Source organism: Grammomys surdaster, unplaced genomic scaffold (genome assembly GCF_004785775.1).
Source record: "Grammomys surdaster isolate TR1022 unplaced genomic scaffold, NIH_TR_1.0 188, whole genome shotgun sequence".
Taxonomy (NCBI): domain Eukaryota; kingdom Metazoa; phylum Chordata; class Mammalia; order Rodentia; family Muridae; genus Grammomys; species Grammomys surdaster.
Genome location: NW_021604633.1, coordinates 14,804,640 through 14,820,408, shown reverse-complemented (window position 1 = coordinate 14,820,408; position 15,769 = coordinate 14,804,640). Strand labels below are relative to the sequence as shown.

The 15,769-nt window shown below is 40.0% G+C and overlaps 1 protein-coding gene across 1 annotated transcript in view; it reads right to left on the bottom strand.

Moving 5' to 3' along the window:
* The window catches only part of Dock4 (dedicator of cytokinesis 4), a 411,722-nt gene that overhangs the window by 186,784 nt on the left and 209,169 nt on the right, over positions 1-15,769 (bottom strand). The window contains exon 8 of the mRNA XM_028768807.1: positions 14,185-14,336. Within this exon, the coding sequence (XP_028624640.1) occupies positions 14,185-14,336 (152 nt within the window). The remainder of the gene's footprint in view (positions 1-14,184; positions 14,337-15,769) is intronic.

Here is a 15,769-nt window from a genome sequence, read left to right as displayed (position 1 = left end):
AATTTACAGTAGGAATGCACACAGACTTTTCTAGCGACAGTTCAATCGATGGTACTTCATGACCAGTTGTCAAGAGTCATCCTCATGACCGATTACTGCATGGTAGCTCTGAATTCTGGACCACTTCAATTACTCCTGTCCTCATGTACATTTTATATCTTTCTTACACTAAATGGGATAAATAAAACACAGTGTGATGCCATATTTAAAAGGTAAACATAATTCAAAAAACAACAATAAGAAATTCTACAGTAACATGTTTTCTAATGCTTTCTTCTTAAAAACAAAATAGTACGTCAAAAATACTGGAAATAAGGGATGATATATTTTAAGTAGAGAAAAAATCATTATTTGACTTTATTATGTGCTGCTGAGTTCTCCTTGAGGAAGAACTTCTCTATTGGGGAAATTTAGAATCACCTGAATTCTATATGCGAGCCATTATAAATTATGACTATAAATTCTAATGACTAATTCTTCCCTTGGAAATAAAGAACAAACTATAGTTATTTATTATTTACAATCTATCTTCTAACAAGGATATAAAAAAAACCCAAGACAATGAAAGAGGAATATAAATAAGCATCCATGCCTGAAGAAAAGTAATGAAGGAAACTATGTACTTTGTACCAGACTCTATTATTTAGGCTTTACGAAGATTTTATTTAATTCCCACAGCTGCCCTGCAGGATAAGAAGCATTGCTATCCCTGTCTGATACATGAGAGAGCTGGGCCCTGAGAAGTGGGACAAACTGTCCAACGGTTCATGGATAGTCAAGGATGGAGCAATCTTAACATCCAGCATCTGACAGGAGAGTCTCGGCTTATAGCCACAGTAGTACCCTGTCTTTGAAAACAGAGTAATTCAGGAACTGACAAAAAAGAGCAAGACTGTGTTACAAGAAATCAGTGTTTAAAGACTATCAGTAAAATTTAAAAATACTTGAAAATAAATAAAGCTAAAAAAAAATTAAGCCAGAAAATTACTCGTGTTTGTGAAGGTTATATCTATGATTGCCTGCTCGGGTGAACTATTGAATTTTGAGGCCCTAAGTAAGACCTCAACAAATGGAAAGGGCATCTCAACAATATACTTTAGTAGAGATGTCCTTACGCTGACACAATATGCCATGGGAAGCACATTAAGGGCTTGAAGTGACTATGACACCTCTTCCTTTCTCTGTGGGGTGTTCTTGTCTTCCACTGTTTTCTTCAACCACTCTGAATCAGGATCCTTTTGGTTACAAAGGCTGTAGGTCCAGGAGGCCACCAGGTCAGATCTGAGAAGGTTCTTTGAGAAACAGCATTAAGTGGTCCTCACAGTAGACTATTCCTATATAAAATGCTCCATTCAAAGAACAAGGAATTAAACATTCTAATGACCAATGCCAGGGAGTTTGATATTTTTATATGACATATATTCTTATATTTCAAAAAGATTTATACTTTATAAGGCAATTTAGTATTTCCCAACATGGATTCATATTATCAATCTAAGTCACCTCTCACATAGTAATCAAATTGATTGGAGAATTTAATGCATGTCAAAGTCACACAACTCAATTTTATCAAAATACAGGGAGTGATTAACATCTCGGTTTGAACCAAATAGTGCAAAAGATCATGAGTTAATTAATCTATAAAAAATTACGAAGAACACTTTTTAAAAAGTTTGGATGGTTCTACCACTTGAAACTTATTTGCAACCTGAAAGTTAGCAATAATAGAGTACACATTTAAAGCGCCATGTTTTTATAAGCTAATTGGGAAAATAAGGGAAAACAATGGCCTCATCTTTTATAGTCATCCAAACCAACCCTAGCAAAATTAAACCAAAACTCAACATAGCATCTTTGAAAATTCTTAATGTCTTAAGTTTAGCTATGTTGTGTCGGGTGACAGTTAATGCTTATCAACTGTCTAGGACAGAGGTGTGAGGCACCAGAAGCTAAGGGCAATATGGTAGGAGCACTGAGATGGGCAGTTGCAAAGCCCAACAGTGTGGGCATTAGGGCCAAAGGTCAACAGTGGGGACATCAATGGCAGAGCTCAATGGAATGAGCATTAAAGTCTTTATCTAGAATTCAATGAAATGCAAGTGTCAGGAAGTCCTAACGGTGTCTCCTTTTTATCTCAAATGCTTTTGACTAATAATGGAAAATGCTTCCAATGATGTTTTCTAAGACACTAGACTATGCTACACCAAAATACTCCAACCTGGCAGAAGGTTTGCTGCAATAAAGACAGTTAAGAAGCAGGGAATACAGAAAGCTCTGTCCTTCCTCACTCTGCCTAAAATCAGGACACTGTCAAAAGGTAACCCGCCTATTCTTCTACCTGGGAGAACAGTATTCACCAAGGAAGACCACAGTAGGCCTTTATGGGCTTAGAGTCAAGGCAGATGTGCCACACCAACCACCTATATTACCTACCCTTTGCCATTTATTTGTCTTCCCATAAATTGTTGCCCCTTAGAAACTCAATACCTGGTTTTGTTTAGTCTCTTATCTTAAAATGCACTGTTTGAGAAGATGCTGTATAACCTGGAATTCAAAATCACCTCTGAGAATTACTCATTCCCTGGCTATCTCCCATGTATAGACTAAATCATCATAGCCATCATCTTCGTCTCCTCCTCCTCCTCCTCCTCCTCCTCCTCCTCTTCTTCTTCCTCCTCCTCCATCATCATCCTTTTTGAGACATTGTGTTGCCCTGCTGTCCTAGAACTGCCCAAACGGTCCTCACATTCATGATGCTCCTGCTTCTTTCTACCTACCTATTAATTACTTTCTAATTAATGTTGTACGCCAACCCATCCATCTTCTTCTCTCTTAGTTTGTCTTCTGTTACAGAGGTCTGTAACAAATGGCTGAGAAAAAAGTACCCCACTCCAGCCCAATACCATGCAGAGTGCTATAACTGTATCCCTTTCTTCAATGGGGAACCCTTAAAATGGAAAAGCTTAAACAGTCATAACAGGCTGAGGTAATGCTAGTGCTACCTCAGGTCACTGTGGAAAGTGGGCAGGAGGTGTGGAAGCCACCCTGAGGTACCTTCTGGACCCTAGGATCTGGTTCTCATGAGTAGATGAAGACTGGGGAGATATTGTATCCGAAGATAGTGACAGCCAGTGGACAGAGAAGACACCCATTACCTTATCTGGAAGGTCCTTATCTGCTTAGTTATACTTTCTCCTGCAATGTCCAATTCCTAACAAGGAGATCTGACTTATTAGGGTGGGTGGCTGAAAACATTTCTCCATGATTACAGTCTAGTTATAGTAAGGAACCCTAAGCTCAGGTCTTAACCAATTCTAATTTGTATTTTTTTATAGCTGCCTTAAGTGGTCCCAAACAGGCAACAAAGCTATCTCATGGCCAAAGACTTTCCCTTTTTCTTCCTCAACCACAAGACCAATACTAATGACAGAGCATTTCTTTAAAAGTCTTACTGGATAAGGTCATTAGTGTACTAATTTTAAAACTAAAGTAGCATTACGATCATGTGACCCTTTGAGTAAAAGAAATGGAAAGAGGAAGTCCACGGAGATAGACTGTGCAAAGCACAGTCACTTACCTGAGAAAGCAACAACATCTTTTGTTAATATCCAAGGCTAGATTCTGTATAAATGTCTGCTACAAAGAGACTGACCAAACCATCTTATAGCTTTGTCAGGTAAAGGATTCAGCTGAATGTCACAGGAGAAGGTACATTTTTAAACTATAGCTAACATCACTACAAATTTTGACTATCAAAGTCAGTCATTTCTTAGCTCTTAGCACAATCTGAAGCTACTTTATGCTATTTTCTTTGGAAAATAAGAAAAATGAAACAAAAACTCTCTAAGACAACAAAATTTAATGGTAGGAGGAAGACAACTCTTTTAAAGGGATAAACAATCACATGTCTACTGTTTCATAGCACCTGCACAATCACCAAACTAAAGAAACAGTTGATGATGATGATGATGATGATGATTCTGGATGCCTGACATATAGCAATGACTCTAATTTCAAAATCCCCAAATTTCCCTGAGGAAACTCTTAGAAAGATAAATGTTGTAAAATTAAATGACCTAGGAAATATGTATCAAGCATACTCTGAAAAGGATTTCAACATCACAACAACATCAGAATTGTCAAGTGGTATTTTGTGAGATTTAAGTAGTGAAGAAAAGCAATAACCAGACTAAAGAGATGGCCTATACAACAGGAGAAAAAAAGTCTTTGTCAACTATGCATCTATCAGGGGACTGATATCCAGAGTACATAAAGAGCTATATAACAAAAAACCTCAAATTACTCAATAATAGATGAGCTAACGAACTGAACAGAGTTTCCCAAATGAAATTTTCCTCAACACCTTTAGCCATTAGTAAAACATACACTAAAATTGCTTTAAGATTCTATCTCATACCAGTCAGAAGGACACCAAGAAAGAAATGACGACCAATGTTAGCAAGGATTCAGGGAAAGAGGAGGAACCCAGACACACTGATGGGGCCAATACAAATTGGAAAAGCCACTGTGGAAATCAGTACAAAGGTTTTCAAAATATTAAAAGTGTAAATACCATGACCTAGCCATACCACTACCAGCCTTTAAGTTAGAGAAAATTGTACATTCATGTTTATTTCTGCACTAGCCACAATAGTAAAGACACAGAACTAGCCTCCATGTGCACAGACAGATGAATTGGTAGACTGCATATGAATAAAGTAATAGACTCAGAGACGAATGCCATATGTTTATCTCATTTGCAGAATTGAAATGTAAGTGGGGATAGAAATGTGTCCAAGTGTGTGCATGTCTCTCTATATGAAAGTCAGGAAACAAAAATCTAGTAACTAAGAGAAGAGGGAAGGAGAATATGGAATCCATGTGAAATGAAAGCAGCAGACGGTACTACCTGAGGAGAAACGTGGGGCCAGTAAGAAACAGACAGGAGATGGGGAGATAATGAAGGTGTTGGGGAGGGGATGAATTTTAAAAGGTATAATCACACCTGTATAGAAATGCCATCACTAGACCTATTTAGAATTCTGACTAAGAACCAATGGGTGGGGTGGGTAGCACACACTTTAGTCTTTCTCTAGAGAACTAGTGTTAGAAGATAAATAGGAAAACAAGCTTTTTCTGAGCAGAGGACACAGAAGTGGGTAGGAGCAGGGTCACCAAGAACAGCGTCACAAAACATGGTGATCTATCTGCATGAGAGAAGAGTGTCTCAGGCTAATTCTCAGAATTCACAGAATCTGATCACTGCAAACACTGTATCCTTGATGTTCAATGAGGGAGAAGTCAATCTGATCTATACATGGTGGTCATTCGGACTTTGTGAAATGCTGTCTCTTTGTCAGGAGACCATTTTTAATATGGGATGCTAAACACAAGTAAACCAATGCTCTCTACATTTTGGGGTGGAGCATGCATTTAAAAACAAATGAAAAGTAAAAGTTAAGAAGCTGTAATTGGAAACAGAATGATTAAATTAAAATCCATGAAATCCAAGCTCTTAATATCAATAAATAAATCTTTCATGTATTATTTTTTTAATCTCAAAAAACTGTTCTGAGGGATTTTTCTTTATGGATTAGGTTTTTGTCTTTTATTTGTTTGTTTGTGAATATTAAGTCCAGTGGTGGCACTTGGCTATAATCCCAGTACTCTGGAGGCAGAGGCAAGAAGATCAGTAGGAGTTCAAGGCCAGTCTGGTCTACATGGCAAGCTCCAGGCTAACTAGGACTACATAGTGAGACAGCTCAAAAAATAGACAAACCAACAAAATGCATACTGACTACCATATCCTTATATACCATACTATATAAAGGCATGACATAGAAACTATCCTTAATTTTGTCAACATTTTGAACCTAAGTAGAATACGAGGTTTGGGAGGATGTAGTTTTCATTAAGCCTTCTCTAGACGAGCATTTGGCCTTAGGAGGAACTTATTTGCTGGCTGATAAAATGCATGAATGAGCAGGCTTCAATAGTTGCACAGTAATGGAACAAAATGCACATGCCTAACTGGCATAAAATAGGCACACCCTGCCTAACTTAACTCACAATCCAAAACTTCCAAATGCTTAGGGGGCGACACCAGGCTGCTATCTGATGATTTTTATGTACTTTTATTTTCAGCATGACAGTGTTTGCAAATGAGGGCTCCCTAGAGACAGGTCTGAGAGTACAACTCTGATGATCACAGTGTAACATGAAACAACTCTTACCGATGCACTCAGCACTCTGGCTCTCTTATTAAGCAGCACATCCCCACCCCATTCCTGGAGGGGAAGGATGATAGCGAAGATTAAGGGACTAATGGCACGATCTTTTAATGCTTTGCCTCAACAGGAAAGCAAAACTTAAAAGCTTCCTTTAACTGCATCACTACACACACACACACACACACACACACACACACACAGACCCCTGTATCAAGTACACTGTAAGGTGCTGAGAGCATAAGACAATGAGAGGGTAGAGGCACACCCGTTCATCATTCCTTTGTCAATGTCAAATCCTTTTTCAACATAAATGGCACTGAATATCAAAGACATCTTGTGAAGTGCTTACTTTGTGTGACAGAGGCTTATTTCATACAGAATCCAGGAAAACTAAATTATTCTGAATGCCCTACAGGAAGCAACCTGGGAGTTCATGAAGAAAGACAGAGACAACTATGATACTAGTGAGGGGAGGCTCACTAACCTGCTCCTGATTTAAAAGGCAGGATCAGGGAGAAGTGGGCTTTCTGCTTACCTTGTAAAATAAACATTCCAGTACTTAAGAGAGTCAAGCTGTCTGCATAAGTGCAAAGCAAAACTCAAGTTCATGCACTCTGTGAGCTTCTGGTTTTCTGCAACTCTAATTTTTCTAGTCATTTACTTAAGTTAAATAATTAGTATTATGTTCTTATCATAAAATGCTATAAAAAAGAAGAGTGGTTCCATGATCCACAGTGTGTTCTATATTTGGATGAAGACTTTCCTTGCTCAATTCTTTGCATCCCCCTCCTGCCCCACCTCTGCTCCAGCCTTTCACTTCCTTAAAATCGCCATCATTAAAGGCAACCAGTATTTGTGGGCCATTTTTTTTCAATATGTAACACAAGAGTGAACACATGAGAGATAAACCACAGATGTGATTAACTCGGAGGTGACAACACCACCAATTCCCATGCACCTGCTGGAACAATCAAATGATGGCGACGAGGGAGGTGGGAAGCAGTTGTGCTTGTCAACAAGAGGCCCCGGGGAAGGTCTCTATGGGTCATTGCTGGACAGACAGCCACAGTGAATCTGTGCCAACACGTCTAGACACAGCAGGAAATGCTCTGGGCCTGATAGAACGGCTGTCGCTGCCACAATTCAAGAAGGGCCTCTGAATGCCTCCTCTACCTATTTAACTCTGTGCATGGCACGCCTCGTTAGTCTGGCTGGGCCCTTTTCCTTACACAGCTTTTCTTTGCTTTGGAAAGCTTACAATCTTTAGTGAGTGTTGTAATATGAAATTACAAAAACAGACCTGGGCCAATAATCTGTCAAAGTCAAAACATTGAATATTTCTAAATTATGTAAAAATGTAGATGGTGAACTTATATGATCAAGCCATGGTAAGCTTCAAGTAATGCATCAAACAAGACATCTAGCACAGACATGGGGAATTAACACCTGTAAAGGCTCTATTAACCTTACTACATAGTGCTATACACAGTCAAAAGGAGTATCACTTTCTCCTAAGCTGAGCAAAATAAGCTCTTATATTCTGTCTGCCTCTGAGCAGGGTTATTGGAAGCTACGAGAGCAACTTCATATGACTCTCCTCATTTGGACACAGGATTCCCAACTTCCTTATTCCTGTTCCCACTGAGGTGTTTCATGGTGAAATCCCCCTTCAGGCTTCTGATCCCCCTTTCTTGAGCACTCCTAGCTAATGTAATATACACTTCATATTACCCTTTTGCTAATAAGTCTCTCAAACTTTAAGATACTGCAATATCATAACTAAAACAGCATCAATTTCTTGGAATGTGTGATTTCTGCAAGAATGCAAGGGTAACCACCACATACATCTAGCTTGGGTAATGGTTTCCTCTTTGGGTACAAAAATCCTCCTCCTCAAAGCCAGGACCCACTGATGAACTTCTGGTTACTGAGCAACATGCTGGCCATTTAACAGTCAAGAAATCCTGCCAGGAAGCACTGTTATCTTCATTAACTGCCATTAGTTAATAGCTTTAAGAGATGTGCAGTTACATGCCCAGGCTGATGTAGGAAAGTCAGGAGTTCTACCCAGATTTTCTAACCTCTGAGTGTGGCCACACTGAAAGGGTATACAAGACACAGGTGATGTGTGTCTCTCCCAGACAGAGAGAAAGTCATAGCCATTTTACAGTTAAGTAAGAATCTGGATTTTTAAACTCTCTGTGATTTACCTACTGTATTCAGTACTCTCTCAAATGACAGAATTGGACTGAATAAAGAATAACTGTAGGCTAAAGAAAGCTTCTATGAAAATGAAACCTTTCAAGAAAAATGGGTTTAACTGCATGATAGTAGGAAAAGCAAATATCTAACTTCAGAAAAGTATGTGAAAAAGGAACCAGCAGAAAGTAAACTTCATCTATGCAATTACCAAGATTAAGCACATCCTGCTGCTAACTCCTCACTTAAAAGCCCATGCCGGCCACTGATGTGTATGAACAGCCTTACAGTAGCCAGGGACCAATGGGTGGTACTCAGATCAAATTCTCTGCTAAGTCAAAAGTAAAAAAAGAAATTAGTCCCAAGACAAAAGTACAATGTTAATTAATACGGACTTAGAATATGCCAGTAAACAAAAGAACGAATGTTACACAACAATCACTAAGCCAAGGCTCACAATCAAACATAACAGAGTCTCTCACTGAAGTTGACTATTTCAGCTAGACTGGCTGGCCAGAGAGTGAAGTTCACTGGACAGGATTATTTACACTCTGATGCAGAGGAAGCACCATGTATGAAGGAAGATAAGCACTGATGTATAGCTGCACCTATGTGCACCACACTGATTCTTTGTATCCCACATGGTGCAAGAGCCATTTAAGCTCCAGTAGCAGAGACTGCCAGTTCCCTTTCATAGATAGGCCCATCCTAAGGTTCAAACAGCTCACAACCACACCCTCAGCTCTTCCTTTCTCAGGGCTAATCTCCCATTTGCAAACTCAAGTCTGTTTCCTGATGCTCCTCTCCTAAGGAACCTGGGGCCATCAGCGATTTCCCCTCTCCTTCCGTGTAGCCTCTTCCTCATTACTTGATTCTTCCTGTTCAGTCTTCAAAGCTCAAGTCCCTCTCATTCTAGATCTTAAAAGGATGAGCCCTATGTAGATCCCTGAACATTTAATGGTAATCATAAAATGACTGGAGAAGAACACAGCACATTATGAATATTACAGATAAGGAATATGGAGGAGGGGTGGGAAATATTGATTCCTATACAGCCTACCCTGTACTAGCTTCACTTGACTTTGGGCAAGGTCTATAGGCTGCATCCTCTAGAAACAAAGGAATATTAGTAATATGTACCTCACAGAATAGTTGTGAGAACTAAGTCAGGAAATATTTTTAAAAGAACTTAGAATAGTGTTTGACATTTAAAGAGCATTAAATAGGTGTTTGCTCCATGAATATGATAAAATAAGATACCAAAGATGCAGAGAGCACTTTCTCTCTCTGCCTTCCACAGGTATTCCTTGTGGCATGAGGAAATCAAACATCCAGCCAGATAAATGCTCTCTAAAAAATGTTTTGCTCATGTGAAACAATATGGCAAACTCATTTTTTGAACAAACGATTATCTTTGATAGAAAGAAGTTATGTGAAGGTTATATTAGACTTAAATGAATAGTCTGTAATTTCCAATGATCACTAGGCTCTATGGGCTCGTGTGCTATCCAAGAGGCTGAGGAGAGCAAACTTGAATGATGGCTGATGATGTAAGGTAGGCATATGCTAACCAGATGCTGTCAGAACATGCCTCCTTTCTGAGCTTTACACTAAGGAGGGTCCATGTCATGATCAGAGGCTCAATCTTCTGGGCCATCTTCAGGCAGATTCAATAACTGCTTAAAAACCAAAAACCAGGTTTTTTAAACAAAGCTTCAGTCAAATGATGATTTAGGGACTTAAAAACTCAAAAACATCGGTCTCGGTTGGTACTCAGGGGATGGTACGAACTTCACATTTTTGGTGGATGAATTAGGAAGGTGATAACACATGCTGGCTCCCTTCACACTGGATATGTGTGGGGTCAGAATCTAAGCTTCTAATCCTTGGAAGAGAGGAGCAGCTGACACTACCTCACATACCTTCAGGTCCTCTAGGAGGAGCTGCTGAGATTGGTCAGCAGTAAGAACACCTGCTGTACAAACCTGGTGACCCAAGAGTGACCCCTGGAAGGTATGTAAACCTGGAAAGAGACAGCTAATTTCACAAAGCTGTCCTCCGACTTTGCACATGTGTGCCAGACATGTGAACAACCCCCATATATCATGCAGAAACAGATACAATAATGTCACACTCTTTGGAGTGACTTAGGGCTCAGCAGGAAACTCACTGCTAAGCTCAAAATCCTGACTCTCTTCTGGGGACCCACATGGTACAAGACAAAATTAAGGAGTGGATAAACTCCACAAGCTGTTTTCTGACCTCCACATGGGCCATGACATGCCCCATGAATAAACAAATGGAAAGTGTTTTAAAAGAACCCTCTCAAAGGATTCGATTTCAGAAACCAATTTCTATAGACTAGATTACTTCTGGAGGCTCATGCTGATTTCAGTATTAGTATTATCGACGATAATAAATGATGGCATTAAAATGCCTGGTGACAGAAACTCATTGTGCTGATTGTTTTTGTCAAGGTGACACAAACTAGAGTCACCTGGGAAGAGGAAACTCAGTTGAGGAACTGTCTCCGTCAGACTGACCTGTGGGCAAGTCTAGAGGACGTTTTCTTAATTGCTAATTGACGTAGGAGAGCTCAGCCTGCTACGGACTGTACCATCCTTGGCAGGTGGACCAGGGCCCTCTGATAAAGGACCTGAACAGGCCAGAGGAAAGCAAGTCAGTAGCCCCGGGCCTCTGCTTCATCACCGGCCCCCATGTACCTCTTGCACCCTTGCTTTGCTTCCTTTGATGATGGACTGTAACCTGAAAGCCAGATAATCCCTTTCTAGCCCAAGCTGCTTTTGGTGATGCTGTTTATCACAGCAACAGAAACAAAACCAGGATTCTCACAAGGCCCTAAAAAAGCACAGTTTCCACTTGCAATTCTGAGAAGATGCCACCAGAGACTGAAGGAAGCAAGAACTGTTTTGAGTTCCAAGACCAAAGGGGGCGGGGGGACCAAGGCAAGAGGTCACAGTAACTGTGTCATCACTATGGCCGGTATGAAGATGTCTGTATTTTGTACCTCTTCAGGAGGGGACACATGGCTCTGTATTCCTAGCAGTTTGATCATTGTGTTCTCTGTGTCAGCCTCAGGAAGGTAAACAACCAAACCCAACACTGTCCAAATTCCTAGTATTTGAGTTTGAGAGATGGGAGATATATGTGGCCCAGTCAAGAAGCAGAGCAGGGAGGCCTTCCTGCTTGACTCTTCTTCATGTCATTACAAAATAAGAGGGGGCTGAGGAGTGAGGGCTGGGAGGCTGCAGGTGAATGCTTAGGCCAGAGACATTGCAAGTCTGGATGGAGGAAGGCATTTTCTGGCCTAAAGTGGATACTGAAAATGAACTGTTATTTGGGATCCGAAGCACAGGCTATTGTCCTATTTTTACTAAGAGAGTAGGAATCAAATACAAGGAACGTTGAATATGGACTCTTAAATGGAATGTTTTAGAAAATTTGAAAATGTTTCCTACAAGACAAACTCTGAAAGAAGCTAACATTTAATCAGTGTTATTTCAATGGTATTAATATTATAAATTATTAAGTACATCTTTATAGTATGGCAAATAAAAAAACATAGTGGTATTATATTGACTATGTTAATTGTTAACCATACTGATAATTTTATGTCAGTTATCATTCTATTAATCCTAATATAAAAATCACTGAACTGTTCTGTGAACTCAAGTGTAGCATTTGTGAAAAATATAGGAATTTATTTTTCAGGATTTCAGATTAATAGAAACAAGCAGAAGAGCTCTTTTAGATTCTATACTGCTTATTAAAAACATAAATGAGGGTATATCATACATCCAAAGCTTTCAAGATTGTGTAAAACTATGGGTAAACCAAAAACACTTCAATAGAAAAAGCCAATGCCGATCCAGGTGTGGTGGCACAGATCTTTATTCATGGCATTTAGGAGGCAGAGGCAGGTGGATCTCTGTGAGTTCAATGGCAGCCTGGTCTTGAGAATTCTAGGATAGCTGAGGTGACAGAGTGAGACCTTGTCTCTAAAACATAAAAATAAAGAACAAAGAAAAGCAGGTATTATTTCTAAGAACACTCATAGGTGTTAAGTGCAGAGTTGTAACAGGGCAGAATTTTAAGCCTTTTTCTTCTCTTTGAGGACTGATTTGTGGTGGGAAACCTTCTTCAAGGACACCAATTCATTTCCTCCAACTGTGCTTCCGGTTGATTCTGAAACCATTATCATTGTTATGTCCACGCTTCATATGTCCTAGCCTTACTTCACAAAAACATTATTTTCTGCATTTCATAGGCACGGCCCACTACCAAGAAATAAAAGTCACACTTATCAGTACATAAAAACTAATTCATAAGTTGTCCATCATGTGTTATTGTTACAAGTGCATTAAAATAAAAACTTCACACATATTTCCCAGAAAAAAAGAGGGAAATGCTCCTAGATTATTACATTTATGAATCAGTGTGTATAGCTGAGAGTGGCTGAAGAGTCTTGCTATTTGTTTTATTAAGTACTCTAAAAGCACTGTACAAATGGATCCTTATGTGTGACTTGAGAAATTCCATCCTAATTCATAATTTAAATGTGAAACCTCCATTTAAAACATAAAGTACTTTACACTTCCATTCAAAGTAAATATAGTCCTCTTAATGTCTCAGGAAGAGTTCAAACGCTTGCCTGGGTACACAAAGCATCCACTCTAAGTCTTTTCCAAACCATTAAGAAAACCATCTGGGCTAGGGATAGCACTCAGCCATAGGGAGTCACTTAGCAGGCATAAGACCTGAGACTTGATTCCTAACGCTCCAGAAAACCGAAACTTATAATGAAAAGCTTGCCACAGAGAAACATGATGGGTAAGAGCCAGAGCACTGAGGGAAGCACAAAGTTTGTGCTATTTCATAGCTCTGCTGCTTCAACAGGAGTGTCTGGAAAGTTCTTCCTCGATACCATTGATCCAGACACTGGAAGATCAATGCTACTATTTACTGAAAAACTGAAAGACAAAAACTGTTGGGAGCCAACTCTTAGCCGAAAGCAGCTATCATCTTTGCAGCCATCTCTAGCCATATACCCTGACAAGAGACTTGTTTTCAACAGCCCACAACAATTGAGCACACTCTGATAAACATCTTGTTACACTGTTTAGTGGCCCCAGCTGCAAGGTGCATGTGGTATCCATGGCTATAAGGCACGTGATGGGACGTAGTGGCTTCAGTTGTGCTTGTCCACGAGGGGAAGTCACATGGTAAAGAGTATAAATACCCAGGATTTCCTTTCAATGAGAGACTTGAAGAGACTTGACCAGACTCTGTCTTGTATCCACCTTTTGTGTCTCTCGCCCCTCCATCCCCACTCTCTCTCTTGCTAGACCCTGACCTGCGGACCAGAGCAGCGGAACGGGCGGTTACAAAGTAGCAGAACAGGCTGTTACAAAAAAACATGCTGATTTCTATAAGTAAATATTATACTGTAGAGAAATTTTTACTTTCTTGGCATTATCACCACAAATCGACTAAAACAAAAGCAAACTTGGTACTGAGGCCACATAGGATTCTATAGATCTTTTGATTTCTCAGGAATCCTCAAATCTATCCAACCTTAATGGAAACATCTAGAAGGTAGATAAATCAGAAACTCAAGGGTTTTATACAATGAACTGAGGCTAGTAGATTAAAAAAAAGTATCTGAAAGCATCTAATATGCAAATCAACCTTAGTTATAACAAAGAACTCAAGTCCTGTGTCCGAATGGCATTACCTGATTGGGCGATTCTCTTTACTGTCAAAGAGCGAGAAGATGACCTCCAGCTCCTCTCCCAGGTTGGAACACATGAGGCTCTTCATCTGGACAAAGAGGTGGTGACTGCTGGCCTGCACAGGGGTGTCTTTCTTCCGATGTCGATGTTCCATCTGAACGATACCCACCCCACCAGGAAAAACACATCAGCATGGACTGAAGGAAATAACGGCACAATGCCTTGGAGTGCTGGAGACTGCCTATAATACAATTTTTGTTCATGCTAGATTCAGTATCTAATCTAAATTTCAAATTTTCTTCGAGCCTCATCAAGGCTATTGCATTAAGATTTCCTTTAAATCTTTAATGTTAAGGAGATATAAACTCATGGCATAGATTCAGAAAGGAGGAAGTTCAAAGGATTTTTGTGATCTTAATCAACTTGCAGGATGAGACCAAACCAGTCATCCTAGAGATCAGACAAGAAAGCTGGCTTGGTAGGGCTGCTTGAAATCCCAGCAGTTTGGGAGGCAGAGGGAGGAAGGTTTGAAGTTTAGAACTAACCTGCCTACAGACTTTAGGTCAGACTGGGCAACCTGATAAGACCTTCCCTTCTCCCTCTCTCCACAACCATTCTGTCCATAAGTGTGTGTGTGTGTGTGTGTGTGTGTGTGTGTGTGTGTGTGTGTGTATTAGAGATGTATGTATGTATGTATGTATGTTAGAGATGTATGTTAGAGAGAATTTATGTTGGTGCCCAATGGTAGAGCACTTGCTTAGCATAGCGTATACAAGATTTTAGGTTTAATACTCAGAAGAGGAAACAGAAACAACAAAATAATCCCCTCAAACAAACCAAAAAGCAAAACCTTTCAGATTCCAGTTACAGATAATTTGATAAATGAAAACTGAAGAATATTTCTATAACTTCTCATTAATTGTACCTTTAAATTTTATTTTAAAAACTACTAACCCACCAAGTTTCGGTAGTTTTGGAATGAGGCACTAACAAGTCTTGTTGTACCACTAACACAAGGACATGTTTCAAACTTGCTCTGGAGCTCTGCAGAGATGGTCAAGAAGCCCATGAGGAAGCTAAAGTTAGGAAGAAATTATGGGATATCCCTTTTCATCGTGTCCTCACTGAGCGCAGCTGCTGTCAAACTTGGGATGGAGGACCAGAATTGAAAACGCAGACAGGAAACACAGAGTAAGGAAAGAAATCACCTATGGGGCTACAGGTGGGAGACCATGAGGACAAGTGCCCAGTCAACAAATACCCATTAGGTATCTACTACATGCTGAGCTCTGGGAACACAACAGTGAACAAACATAGAAGCATTCCACGTTTCATGGAGGCAGTACCAACTGGTGAGATAGAATGCCAGGAAAACTGGTGTGTGTATACACAAAGACACACCCATCCATTCATACACACAGATGCTCACAGACAGACACACACACACACAAGTCATAAACACACACACAGAGGAAGAGAGAGAGGGAGAGTAAGAGGGGGAGGGAGACACACACAGACACACACACACATACACATGCAGAGAGAGGGAGAGGGGAGAGGGGAGAGGGGAGAGGGGAGAGGGGAGAG